The 13,631-nt window shown below is 41.0% G+C and overlaps 2 protein-coding genes across 4 annotated transcripts; both read left to right on the plus strand.

The window, feature by feature from the left end:
• Positions 1-2,853: 2,853 nt before the first annotated feature.
• On the plus strand, positions 2,854-3,492 carry LOC109704977. Its single transcript, XM_020225737.1, has one exon. It carries the CDS (start codon positions 2,854-2,856, stop codon positions 3,490-3,492), a length of 639 nt encoding a protein of 212 aa, XP_020081326.1.
• Positions 3,493-6,804: 3,312 nt separating this feature from the next.
• On the plus strand, positions 6,805-12,065 carry LOC109704978 (probable 2-carboxy-D-arabinitol-1-phosphatase). 3 transcript variants are annotated; one of them, XM_020225738.1, is made up of 6 exons: positions 6,811-7,043; positions 9,044-9,288; positions 10,597-10,716; positions 10,845-10,944; positions 11,662-11,801; positions 11,905-12,065. In XM_020225738.1, the coding sequence occupies exons 1-6, from the start codon at positions 6,908-6,910 to the stop codon at positions 11,986-11,988; spliced, it is 825 nt and encodes a 274-aa protein (XP_020081327.1). In that variant the 5' UTR covers positions 6,811-6,907; the 3' UTR covers positions 11,989-12,065. The 3 variants fall into 3 exon arrangements, with proteins under 3 accessions (XP_020081329.1, XP_020081327.1, XP_020081328.1); XM_020225740.1 differs by lacking the exon at positions 11,905-12,065 and having other exon boundaries at positions 6,805-7,043; positions 11,658-11,800; XM_020225739.1 differs by lacking the exon at positions 10,845-10,944 and having other exon boundaries at positions 6,812-7,043; positions 11,658-11,801.
• The last annotated feature ends 1,566 nt before the right edge of the window (positions 12,066-13,631 follow it).

Consider the following 13,631-nt stretch of genomic DNA (forward strand, 5'->3'; position numbering starts at 1 on the left):
ACAGGTAAAAAAAAAATACTGCTAGCTAAATTATCGACACTTTTAAAAAGTGTTGCTATATGTGGGGTCGCTAGGTATATAGTGACAGTTAAAGAGTGTCGCTGTAACCTAAAAGAGTGATGCTAATTTACCAACACTTATTTAAGTATATAGCAACCGCCGGAACTCTACCTCGTTGGCTGCGGTGGCGGAGGAGAACGAGAGAGAAGGGCTCTTCGTCTAGAATTTCAGTGGATTGAGTGAGGGGAGAAGAGGAGATGGTAATCGATTTTTCTTTTTTTTTTTTTTCTTTTCTGTTTGTAATCGGACCGAATGGGCTGGGTAGGGTGGGTTGAGTAGAGTAACCTTTTATGTTTAGTTGGATTGGGCTTTATATTTAGGCATTAGTAGATTTTTTTTTTAAGTTTTGACATAAATGAGACACTTACACAAAAGTGTCTCAAACATGTGTCCCTATAATCTAATTCTGTTATAGGGTTAGGATACTTCGATATTACTTCTATATTAATAATTTGTGAGTATTGAGCCAACTAAATTAGATTATGACACTTTGATTATAATAATTTAGAAAGTTAAAATCAGAAATTATAATAAATTAAAATTGTCAATATTTAGCTAACTTAATTGGGTTGTGATACTTGATTACAATAATTTTTGGCTTAAATTTTTAAAATTATTGCAATCAGATCTCATAATCCAATATAATTAGCTAAATATTGACAACTTATTGATATAGAAGTGATATAGAATTTTAATTATTGTCATAATATCAATCACAATACTTCTATATTAGTTCTCCATTAATAACTCTTACTGTGGCCCGAGACGGCCGCCACTCACCTACAAAGCCTGGATTCGTCTCATCAGTCTCCCATACGAGTGCTGGTCCTCTCGAACCGTCGCGGCCCTCGTCAGCGGCTTCGGCAGGTTCATCAGATTGGACGACTTCAGCGCCCGCATGGTTGACCTCTCCGGCTACCGGTGCCTGGTAGCCGTCAACCACCTCTCAGATATTCCAGAAAATTTGGAGATCTCCTTCGGGGATTTGTCGCTATCTGTGCTAATCCAGCTAGAAAGGTGGGGCCGCAGTGAGGAGGAGAGACGCGCCAACCCCAACAATGAACGCACGGACCAGCATGATCCGTCCGCCAGACCAGCTCCCAGAGACGGCCAACGATCCACCGGCTCCGCACGGGGGAGACACTCGGAGAATGGAGGTTCATTTAACTCTAACGCCTCCTGGAATTCCTTCGAAATTCGAGACAGACGACGCGATGCTCTCTCTCCTACAAGCGAAGCCATCCCTACGTCTCGCGATGCTTTCCCTCCGCCGCGGCAAACGATCGGGCTACCGGCGCCTCTTACCAGCCACCCACAGCTAGAGGCCCCTTCTTCGCCATGCGGAACCTTTCCACTGCTGCGCGACACTCTGCCTCGCGGATCCACCTCTCTGCCGCGCGGAACTCCCCCCATGCCGTGGCTTTTACCCGGGCTGCCGGCGCCTCTCGCCACCACCTTTCTAACGATCGGCGGAGTTTCAGGCCAGAAGAAGGGCCTACCACTTCCACTTTCAAATCTCCACGTCGTTGGCCTTTCCATTCTCATGCAACCTGACACCGTCTCCACCTTTTCCTCTTTCCTCTCATCTGGCGCTTGCCTCTCCAGCACCATCAATGTCCTCTTACCTGAATCAGGAAATCCCTTGGCTAACCCTTGGCTCCTGCATCTAGAAGCTTTTGACAAAGTGGGATTCCATGGGATTTTCTACCCCGAGGAGCATTGTTGGTGCATTTATTGGCATTTCGGGCCATCCTTCTTGGACCACTCGCGTATCTCCACTGCATCGGACCCCGCGCCCCGCTTGGGTAGTCCGGGATGGACCCTAACCTTCCTAATCTTTGATGCTTGCTATTTCGGTTTCGAGCCCAACCTCCAATTACCCGTTGCAAGCAGTGATCTTTTTTCATCCATCTGTCCTGGGCCTCGGCCCAGCTCAAATTCGATCCCGACTTTCACTCAAACCGACTCTGGAAGCCCACCTCAAGATGAGCTGCACCAGCCTGTTTCTAAACGCCTCTCCTTGGACGTGCCGAGATCGAGCGCTCGCCTGGCCACGCAGATGATCTACTCTATGCTTAGTAGGGCGATGTGCAGAAAAGTGCACCACCTCGAGGGGGGCCCTACCACACCGGCGACTCCAATGCACAGATGGTCCAAAAAGAGATTCAAGGCGCGGGGCCTACTTTGCGGGGTGACACTCACTGACTCTGATGCTACAGAATTTAAAAAATTCCTGTTGGCTGAAGCCTAAACGTTGTATCTCTGTCGTGTCCGTGTTTTCTACTGTTGTGTGTGATTTTCGTTTTTGTGATGTTTAGCTTGTTAAGTTGGAATGCCCGCGGTCTGCATGACCCGGCCCAACGTCGCTGTGTCAAGTCCTTGTTGTCCACTCTTCAGAGTTCTGTTGTCTGTCATCAAGAAACTAAAGTGGACACTGTCTCCCATTCGTTCCTTCGTTCTTGTTGCGACTCCCGATACGACCGGTGCCACCTCATTCTCGCCTTCCGGTTCTCCGGCGGATTACTCACGTGCTAGAATTCTAATTTTTTTAAGTGCAATGAGGTCTTGGTCCCCGACCACTCGCTCACTCTCAACCTAATCCACCTTCCTACCAACAAGACATTCTATCTCACTAACGTTTACGGGCCCCCCACCTGGGATGGAAAAGAAAATTTTTGTGCCGAACTTCTTACACTCAATGGGATATGTTCCAACAAGTTGGTCATTTACGGCGACTTTAATTTCACCAGACACCAAGCTAAAAGAAGAGGAAATCCTTGGAGCTCCAAATTCATGGCAATGTTCTCGGACCTCATCCGAGATCTAGCGCTCATCGACTTACCAATGACGAACCAAACCTACACCTGGCCTAACATGCAACATAAACCCACCTTGGCCAAACTTGACAGATTCCTCGTCTCCACCGAATGGGACCTCTCTTTTCCCCTCAGCAAGGTCAAGGCTCTACCGCGGATCACTTCTGACCACACACCGATCATTCTCACTACCGGACTCCTACCCACGCCGCGAAGATTTCGATTTGAAAGGGTTTGGCTCACCAAGGATGACTTTCTCTTGAAAGTGCCGAGCTGGTGGAACGAAGTCCCCTGTAAGCAGTCAGCCATCCTCAGTATAACTGCTAAGCTCAGGCACTGCAGAACAAGGATAAAGGAATGGTGCAAGTCCAACTACCACAGTATATCCCACACTAAGAAGCTCATACAGGAAGAACTCCAGAGAATCGACCACCTAGAGGAACACTCTGACTTGTCTCAAGAATCTTTGGATAAACGGACCAACCTCAAAGGGCAACTGCAGCTTATTTTAAAGGAGGAAGAAATCCTCTGGAACACCAGGGCCAAACAACTTTGGCTCAAGGAGGGAGATGGAAACACTAAATTTTTTCATGCCGTGGCTAACAGTCGAAAATGAAGCAACATCATAGAAGTCATTGAGGACGAACTAGGGAGGCAAATCACCCACGAAGACGAAAAGAGATCTTACTTCTTTCATGCTTTTCAACGCCAATTTGGTCTTGTGGATGAAAGCCTTCCATCTTACGGAGATTGGAGCAACCTCTACCACTCTAATAGACTGTGCAACCCCGACTCCCTAACATCCCCTTTCACTCTTGAGGAAGTCAAGACAGCAACCTTCCAACTAGGCAGGGATAAGGCCTCGGAGCCAGACGGCTATCCCCTTATTTTCTTCCAAACTTTTTGGGAGACGGTAAAGGAGGACATCTTCAACATATTCCTTGACTTGCAGGCTAACAAACTATTTACGGGACCCATCGACTACTCATTTGTGTCCCTCATCCCAAAAAAGGAAGGACCGCGCACGGTAACTGACTTTCAACCGATCAGCCTCATCAGCGGAATCCAAAAAATTATCTCTAAAGTGCTTGCCAACCAACTCACGCTCACTCTACCATCCATAATCTCCCCTTCCCAATCCGCCTTCTTTAAAGATCGGCTGCTAACAGACTCATTTGTCACAACATGTGAACTAGTCAACTGGTGCTCAAAATTCGGCACGGAATGCGTTTATATCAAGGCCGACTTCGAAAAAGCTTTCGACAACGTCAGATGGACATTCTTGCAAAATATTCTGAGATGGCTTGGCTTCAGTGAGAAATGGTGGTCCTGGATCGAACAATGCATTTGCAATGCCAAAGTGGCTATTTTAGTCAATGACAGCTCGACAAGATGGCTGAAAGCAAGGAAGGGCCTTAGACAGGGAGACCCGCTCTCCCCCTATCTCTTTATTTTAGTCGCGGATTGCCTAGCCAGGCTGACCGAAATCGCTAGGAGCAACAACCTACTATGAGGAATTGGCCCAAATGAAGACTGCGAAACAGTGCTTCTCCAGTACGCCGATGACACTCTATTCTTTTGTGAACCCAGGAAATGTTTTATGAGTAATCTCCAATTTATTTGGAAGATCTTTGAGTGGACCTCTAGACTCAAGATTAATCGGAATAAATCAGAACTGTACTATTTGGGATCTCGAGCGCACAAAGCCGACAGACTGGCCAACATCCCAGGATTCAAAGTAGGTAAGCTTCCGTTCCGATATCTGGGGCTACCATTTTACAACAAACAATTACGTAAAGAAGATTAGGCCTTGGTTATTAATCGCGTTAGCGCAAGAATTGACTGTTGGAAAGCCAAACTTCTCTCTCAAGGAGGAAGACTCACTCTCGTCAATTCGGTTCTCGCCAAGTTACCGCTATTCTACTTATCTACTTTCAAAGCACCACAGTGGGTACTCCACAGGATCGAGGCCCTCGGAAGAGCGTTCTTCTAGAAAGGAACTTCTACCATCTCTGGAGGAGCATGTCTAGTCAGTTGGAAAACTATCTATAAAAGCAAAACTGAAGGAGGGCTAAGGATCAAAGATATGGACGCTATGAACTTGGCCCTCTTAACCAAATGGTGGTGGCGCTTCCTCAAGGAACCTAATCTCCCGTGGTGTAAACTGATAAAATCTCTCTACTACACCAAACACAAACCACTACATGAGGGCAGAACCTTTGTCCCTTACTCGCAATGGTGGAAAAGTGTTGCTCGATGTCGCGAGGTGTTCAAATATGGTGTATCCTACGAACTAGGCGACGGTACCCATATCAGGATGTGGTCTGACATATGGATCAGAGAAACCCCTCTACGCACCATGTTCCCAGATATCTTTACCAATATTACGAACAAGGAGGCCCGTGTTTCCAGATGCTGGAATTCAAAGGGCTGGAGATGGCGCTACATCTGCAGAGGCTTTGCGGCGTCACACTCAGTCGAAAACCGCAGACAAATGACGATGCTCAAAGACTTGCTCCAACACCGTAGCCCAAACGATTGCTGGGACTCACCCCAATGGCGATGGACCCCTAACCAAATATTCTCAGTTAAATCTCTATACTGCTTTCTTATTGACGCAGGGCAGAGAGACTTGACGAATCAACACATATGGAGACTCAAAATCCCAATAAAAATCAAAATCTTCATTTGGCTTCTTCTTCGCAAACGGCTACCAACCATTGACAGATTACTCAGCAAAGGCATGTCAGTAGACCAACACTGTATCTTCTGTGCCATATGCTCCGAAAGTTGCGACCATCTCTTTGTTAGCTGCGTTTTCGTCCGGCACCTACTTCTACATGGGGCATGCCTGGAAACGATCGATAATTCAACTGATGCCCGGTACCAATATTACGAACAAGGAGGCCTGTGTTTCCAGATGCTGGAATTCAAAGGGCTGGAGATGGTGCTACATCTGCAGAGGCTTTGCGACGTCACGTACACTCAGTCGAAAACCGCAGACAAATGACGATGCTCAAAGACTTTCTCCAACATCGTAGCCCCAACGATTGTCGGGACTCACCCCAATGGCGATGGACCCCTAACCAAATATTCTCAGTTAAATCTCTCTACTGCTTTCTTACTGACGCAGGGCAGAGAGACTTGACGAACCAACACATATGGAGACTCAAATCCAATAAAAATCAAAATCTTCATTTGGCTTCTTCTTCGCAAACGGCTACCAACCGTTGATAGATTACTCAGCAAAGGCATGTAAGTAGACCAACACTGTGTCTTCTGTGCCATATGCTTCGAAAGCTGCGACCATCTCTTCGTTAGCTGCGTTTTCGTCCGGTACCTACTTCTTCATGGGGCATGCCTGGAAACGGTCGATAATTCAACTGATGCCCCATCCCTGTGGATCACAACTACTAATATCTCCGACACCGCGAAGCGAGCCAAAGAACTAACTCTCCTGGCTGCAATCTGGTGGGTAGCATGGACGGAAAGAAACAACATTATCTTCCGATCGAAACCGCCCAACGCCACACTGGCTCTCGAACGAGTCAAAGTTCTCTTCTCCTCTTGGACTGAGTCTTACTAAATTGCTGTCCCCCCCCCCCCCCCGCGCCCCCCCCCCCCCCCCTTTTGCTAATATTCTTGGTCCCTTTTTAGCCATGTTTTTCGCCTTCGCTTTTTTGCCTTTTGAAGGCCCCAGCTGCTTCCACCATGTACGTCTAATTTATTTGTCTTAATGAATGAAGTATGTAGCTTGCTATCTCTTTCTCTAAAAAAAAAAAAATCTATTAGTATTTAACTAACTAAATTTTATTGTAAGACTTTATTATTAAATTTAAAAAAATTTAAGTTAAGGATTATAATAAATTAAAGTTTGAAGAGCATAATTTGAGAGCCACATAAGAAATTTACATTTTTTTGACTTTTTTTTTCCATCTGGGGATATCCGTGATTCCAGCTGAAATGTGCCCTATCTTTCTAAAGAAACAGCGGAGGAATTAGTGGCCAGCGGAAAGCGCTGGGACTTTGGAATGGGTGGCGCTTCGTTGGTGGCAGCAGCGGCACCGCCGCCGCCGGGCATCCTCGCTATCCGCAACTTGAAGCCTCTCGGCGTCCGGCGGCTCTTCTCCTTTTCTTGCTCCAACTCCTACCCGCCCAACTGCTCCGGTACTTCCTCCTCTCCATCCCCTTCCCTTGTATCCAACATTAGCCTGGTTCATTTTTGGATGTTTGGACGTCGGAATGAGTTATCCAACCAACGATAACTTATTCGGTATAAGAATTTTTTAGTACGATAGTAAGCAGAAAGTTTGATTTTTTTTACTTTTTAAAAGTTTATGCTATTTATGATTTGATAGGATAACGTATCTCAGCTACGAGATAATTTATTTTATTCTGAAAAATTGACCTAAAAATTGAATATAATATTTCATTCTAAACATTTGATCGCACTTCTTATGGTCCAAATATACAAATTTTTTGCGTAAATTAAAATGATATACTAAATAAGATATTCATGCATAGAAACAGGGCCTACAGCATGGGACCTTTGGAGAGAGGAAAAGTTAGATTGCTGCCTGTATATACATTAGAAGCTAGTGCTTGTACTGTACATGAACCAGGCGAAAAGGGTCTTCTAAATAGTAGTATTTGAGATATCTGCAATTCCCATGATTTAGCTGGACACAATCATGCTCCTCCGTTTCTTCTCTTATAGAGCGTAATAATATTGAGTTATTTCTGTTTTGACTTGAGATATCATCCATCATGTTGTCGACTTGACTTGTTCGAGATAAGTAATTCATTTAAGCTATAAACGATATTGTTTTCCTATGGAGTCTTTTGCCACCAGTGACTCTCCCAGTGACGAAAATAGTTAGTAGAATTTGATATCTATCTTACTGGTTCTCACAGCTTTACGTTTTTTTGTTTTCTATTTTTTTATAAGTACTGCTATTTGGCATGTGCCAGGAATCCAATCTGATTTATATGATCTTGCTAGTACTAACAGATTTTTTGAATGGCAAATAGGTGCCTAGCTGCTACTTTCCTCCTAAAAGCTATGAGCTATCGTATCTTCTTTTGTATATTTCGAGCTTGGTTATTTGTTTGAATTAGCTCCTTTACTCAGAGTTGCAAACACTTGTTCTTGGAGGGTGGCGGTCTCTGTTTTTTTTTTTTTCTTTTTTCTTTTTTTTTTTCTCTTTGAACTTCGACATATTCTTCTACTTGACTAAAACTGTCATGTTTCGACATTAACATTCCCTTTCTGGCTGCAAAATATTTGGTTCGTACGCACCAAGTTAATAGTTAGTACAGCTGATTTGGCTTTATGATCAAAACTAGTGGTGCCCAAGGTCATATACTTTTCTATCATTCTTCTGAACGAACATCAATATGGAGCTCTTCTAGACATTTGGTTGTATGTCTGTATATAAATGCTTTGCCAGAAGAAGCATGAGGCAACAAGATATTCTGTTTGGGCCATATACGGCTTATTTTGAATCTGTACTCTAAGCAACTTCTTAATTTTACATGGCACTCTTTTCTTTCCCCTTTTAGGTTCTTAAGCATACTCTTCTCTTCCCCTTTCAATGCCTCAATACCCATCTAATCTTAATACCAACATTTCACCGACGATATATACCTAGTATAGTTGGGCTATGGGCTTAATGGTTGGTATTCTAGATCCCAAGTTCGAGATCTAGTTGTTTCACATTTTTTATTCAGTTTAGTTTTAAAAGAAAATAAACGAAGCAGGTAGTTTACTATGTACCTTTCTCTCTAAAAAAAAATCAACATTTTTAAGCTAAACTATATATACTTGGAATATTTGTTTTACAATAATTCAGATAGCATTAGATTTTTTTGGTATTATTGGATAAATTGCTTCTGATTTTGTGGTTCATTTGAGGTCAAAATACATACCACAGTCTGTTATTGGAAACACAGTACTTGTCTTCTCCGCCAATGAATATTTGGTGCCTTCTTTTGTTACATTACAACAAGGTGATGTATGAGTAGTAATTCAAGCCATGTACTGGAACAAATGAATAGTTCATTGCAGTAAATATTGCATTTGCGTTATGTTTTTCTTAGATGTCTTGGATGTGTTCGGCACTTAATCTCTGTACCTTTCTTCTTTCTTGTTTTTTACACTGATGCAGGCAAACAAAGAAATCTCAGAAATCTCATAACCCTAGTCCATTGTAGTATCAACAATGTATCCACGGAGATCATCAACAATGTATCCACAGAGAGCCCACCAGAAAGCGAAGTTTCGATGACTGGTGCTGCTTATGACTTCAAAGGAGCAACAACCTCACTTACAAATGAGCTCTTGTCTTCTGCGAAGAAGGTTACTCTTGTGAGACATGGATTGAGCTCCTGGAATGAGGAAAGTCGTGTTCAGGTTGGTATTTTTCACAAAGACTTTTATAATCTATAGCAGTTAAAGCAATATTCAGTTCTCTCATTTAAGTTGATTCCTAGCTTCTAATCTCATCTAGTGTATCTGATAATGCTTCCAACTGTAGTGCCTCTTTCAACTGTATTCAATTGTCATACCTTAAATAATATAACTTCCATCTATACAATGCCTGCAATGAAAATTCGACAGAAAATGTCCAACTGTCAAATATATGTCATAGGAAGAATGAATTTCATATCAAATGGATCATATTTTTACTGTACGGTCATTCGCACTTATTCAAACCTAAGGATATCATTTTGTGTTTCTAAGAGTGATTTGACTATTAATAAAATCATAAAAATATAATGGCTTGCGTTTGTCGCCTTAGTAAATGAAGTTGTCCTGAAAATAATGTTTTCCTCATATGTATATAGATAGTTATGAACTTACCAGTTAGTGTGTCTGTTAGTCCAATTGAATTAGATGTTCTTGGTCTTTTTCATGCTGGAAGGCTTGAATGCCAATCATTAAATACTTTGTCAAAGATTTTCTTGTTAAGTTGACATCTTCTGTCTTGCAGCTAGAATTTGGCTCTCAGAGGTAGTTATAGATGTTTACATACATAAGAAGTTAGTAAGAGAATCAGGCTGACATGATTGCTGTCTAAAAATGTGATAATTATTCTATGTGGACATTTGGGCATTATTTTCTTCTTTAACATTCCAAATACTCTCTTACCATGTTTGGTACCTAGGGAACACTAGAGTCCATTTTGACCTTCGCATCATTGCTTCATACAGAATCATGTCAATCATTTAACAATTTCAACTTATTCAAAGAAGAAATCTTTTCAACAGTAGTTATTCATTCTATGATGAACTTTGTATTAAGGATTTAAGTGTCGTGGCACGGGATTGTGCCGTAAGCTTGTTGGCACGATATGGCACGGTGCATACCGGATCGTCCCTATGCATGCCGGTCACAAAAAATACATGTGTGCTGACACATAATGATATAAAAAACTTATTTTCTTTAGCAACAAAATTTTTTAGTTGCTTATTATGTATCTTTGTCAAATCTTTTGAACTGTATTGAAAAAATTATTACTAATTTAAAGTAAAAAGGGTTTTGAACTGTGCCATCGTCACGGAGGCTGTATCGTGCCAGTATCTTATTGGCACGTTACAGTACGGTAGATACGGCCCGTGTTAATGAGTACTTAAATACTTGCTTTGTATATTGTTGACTTGCAGAACTTCTTGAAAGTAATATTTGGACTTTGGTGACTAGATTACCATTGTTATCTAGGGAAGTTCAGATTTGTCCATATTAACAGAAACTGGAGCCATGCAAGCTGAGAGATGCCGTAATGCATTGATCAATATGAACTTTGACATCTGCTTCTCTAGTCCTATCTCAAGAGCAAAGGTTTGGACTTTGAGCCTCAATTTTGAACCTGAAAATCTTCCATTGTTTTTTTTTCCATCCTTCGGAAGAAATTCGCCACAAATTGGTTTGCAAATTCATCATTCTCTACCAATAGGTTTTTAATGCAGTCTACTGCTGAACTTATATGGCATGGACGCGAGCAACCACTAATTTTTCTTGATTCATTGAAAGAGGCACATCTATTTTTTCTCGAAGGCATGACAAATGGTATGGATGCTAAATTGTCTATTTAAACATATGCCCCTGCAAAATCTGAAATTTCATATATGCCCTTCAAAACCTTTTTCTACGTACGTACTCTTGCTATTACAGAACTCATGTCTCTAAGGCCTCTCTAATTCAAGACCAACTTCCTCTTATGAATTCAATGACTTCCCAACTTAAGGGTTTTTTTGCACGAACTTGCGCTAGGCATATATGTCAACAACTGATTTTGCAGGAATACGTATGCAGGGGCTCCTTCTTTTCTTTTAATAACTTGTTGGGTGCAAACTACCGGCCCAAAATGCTTATGCCTAGTAATTATTACTATGGTCCATGATCTCTTATATATCAAATTATAGTTCCGTTCCCATCCGATGTGGGCACATACAGCTCAAGATCATTTGGCGATGTGAGGCCCATCTCACATTTCCGACTGGTGAACCGGCTCTGATGCCAATTGTAACAATCCGGTCTATTAGTAATAATAACTCATTGAGTGCAAACTATCGGCCGAAAATACTTAAGTTTAGTTATTATTACTATGGTCCATGATCTCCCATATATCTAATCACAACCCCGTTTCTATTTGATGTGGAACTATTGGGGTGTCAAAGTATATATGTCAATAGATTATTTTGTAGGAATACGTATGCAAGGGCTCCTTTCTTTTGTTTCAATAACTATCTATCATATGTAACGATGTTTGGTACTTGGAGGCAGCGGATGCTAAGAAGAAATACCCAGAATTGTATACCAAATGGAGAGAAGATCCTGCTAATTTTCATGTCGAAGGTGTTTATCCTATACGAAGGTTGTGGGGAACTGCAAGAGAAGCTTGGAAAGAAATTTTGTTCTCACCGGTATGTACTTGTGACCCTTCCAAATTCATTCTGAAAGACTACTAATAGCTTCTAGAGCTTACAAATATTTCTTCGTTTATTTAAAAAAAAAAAAAAAAATCAGGGAGAGAGCTTTTTGGTAGTTACTCATAAGTCCATTTTGCGAGCCCTCATCTGTACAGCTCTTGGACTAGGTCCAGAGAGGTAAGTTCAAGTGCTCGTAATCTCCAATGTGTGCGATTTATTGTTCTCTAACACTAGAGCCTCAAAGGTTACAAATATTTCGCAAATCTAAACAAGTCAAATCCTTGAAGCATCTTCGTATAAATTCGGGTCCCTGATAATAGGAATACTGAGGTTATTGTGAAATATTTGTTGCGGTGAAGAATGTAAATTTTTTACTATAAATATTGAAACTTTCGTTATGATTGTAGTTCGATCCATCGATGTGAATAATGGCCGGCATTTCTACTTTTAGCTATCAACAAACGGGAGAAGCTATGCTTCAATCTGAATATGACCGCCCATATGTAAATGCAATTCATGTGTATCAATTCTAGAGTATTTGTATGGATTGAAGATCTATTTACATATCAAGTTAGTCTTTGTATGCAGAAAATTTTAATCATGGTAATAATCATAACTACTGTTACAAGAAAGAGAGCATTTCCATAGTGAAACTCAGTAATCACATTCTACAATTTTCACGTCTACAAGAAGAGAATATTCGCAGCGAAATTCATCATTGATCTATTGTGACGGCAGATAATTGTTCGCTATGCCCTGTTTTGATGTCGGATAAGATCCGCTGTTTTGGTATGAGGAATTTTATTTTAATTTTTTAAAGTTTTTCTTGTAGAAAAGATGTTTGACATCTATGATTTGCTAGGTAGTATTCTTTTATCCATGAAGTAATATATTTTGTTCCGAAAAAAAAAATGAAGGTTTGAACATGATATCATTTTGGATCATTTGATACTCTTCTTATTTATGAAATGCTGCATGCTTCCGAGTTAAAAATGAGGTATAATTGAATAAGATGTTTATGCATCATAATGGGCTCACATGTAATAAACATTGACGCGCTCATAGAGGGCAAAAGTATCTCAATTTTACAGCAAAATGTCATGGCAAGTAATGGCACTGCGATTGAAAGCATTATTTATGTTTGGGGGCATGTAAAGATAGGGGTGGAAACGAGCCGAGCTCGAGCAAGCTTACCTCGGCTCAAATTCGGCTTGAAATTAATTTCGAGCTTAAATTTAAGCTCAAGCTTGGCTTGAAATTAATTCGAGCCGAGCTCGAGCGAGCCTAATTTCGAGTCGAGCGAGCTCGAGCCCTAAGCGAGCCGCTTGAAATTCTCAACATTGTACGATTAATAGTTTAATTTGTATAGAACATTATTTATAATTTGATACAAAAATATATCTAATAGTTCAAGATATAAAATAATTATATGAAATACGGTATTATAATATAAAGAAAAATAATTTACGAGTTGAATATCTAATCTTTTCAGCTTCGCATGTCTTCTCTTCCGCCTTCAATTTCCATATTATTCTTTTTCACCTATGCGGTCAAAAAATGAATAAATTATATAGACAAATATTAGATTAAACTATCTAATTATATATAACTAAAATCAAAATTTTATATAAATAATAATTTTCTACCTTAAAAATATTCTGTATATTTTCTCAAGCACACAATTAATGGCAAGGTAGGTAACAGCGGGCGCGTGCTGTTACTTGATAACTTGGGGGGCTTCAAGTTTGGCCGCTTGAGGGGAGAGAGAGAGAGAGAGAGATTAGGAATTTAAGGCTTTGTAAAAGAAAAGGAGGGAGAGAGTGT

Source organism: Ananas comosus, unplaced genomic scaffold (assembly GCF_001540865.1).
Source record: "Ananas comosus cultivar F153 unplaced genomic scaffold, ASM154086v1, whole genome shotgun sequence".
NCBI classification, from domain to species: Eukaryota; Viridiplantae; Streptophyta; class Magnoliopsida; order Poales; family Bromeliaceae; genus Ananas; species Ananas comosus.

Bases quoted from the DNA above. Each gene is read 5' to 3' on its own strand.
- LOC109704977 (XM_020225737.1), top strand. From the start codon at position 2,854: ATGGCAATGTTCTCGGACCTCATCCGAGATCTAGCGCTCATCGACTTA.
- LOC109704978 (XM_020225738.1), top strand. From the start codon at position 6,908: ATGGGTGGCGCTTCGTTGGTGGCAGCAGCGGCACCGCCGCCGCCGGGC. The intron at 10,945-11,661 runs GTATGGATGCTA...ACTTGGAGGCAG, and splicing joins TCTCGAAGGCATGACAAATG to CGGATGCTAAGAAGAAATAC. The intron at 11,802-11,904 runs GTATGTACTTGT...AAAAAAAATCAG, and splicing joins AAGAAATTTTGTTCTCACCG to GGAGAGAGCTTTTTGGTAGT.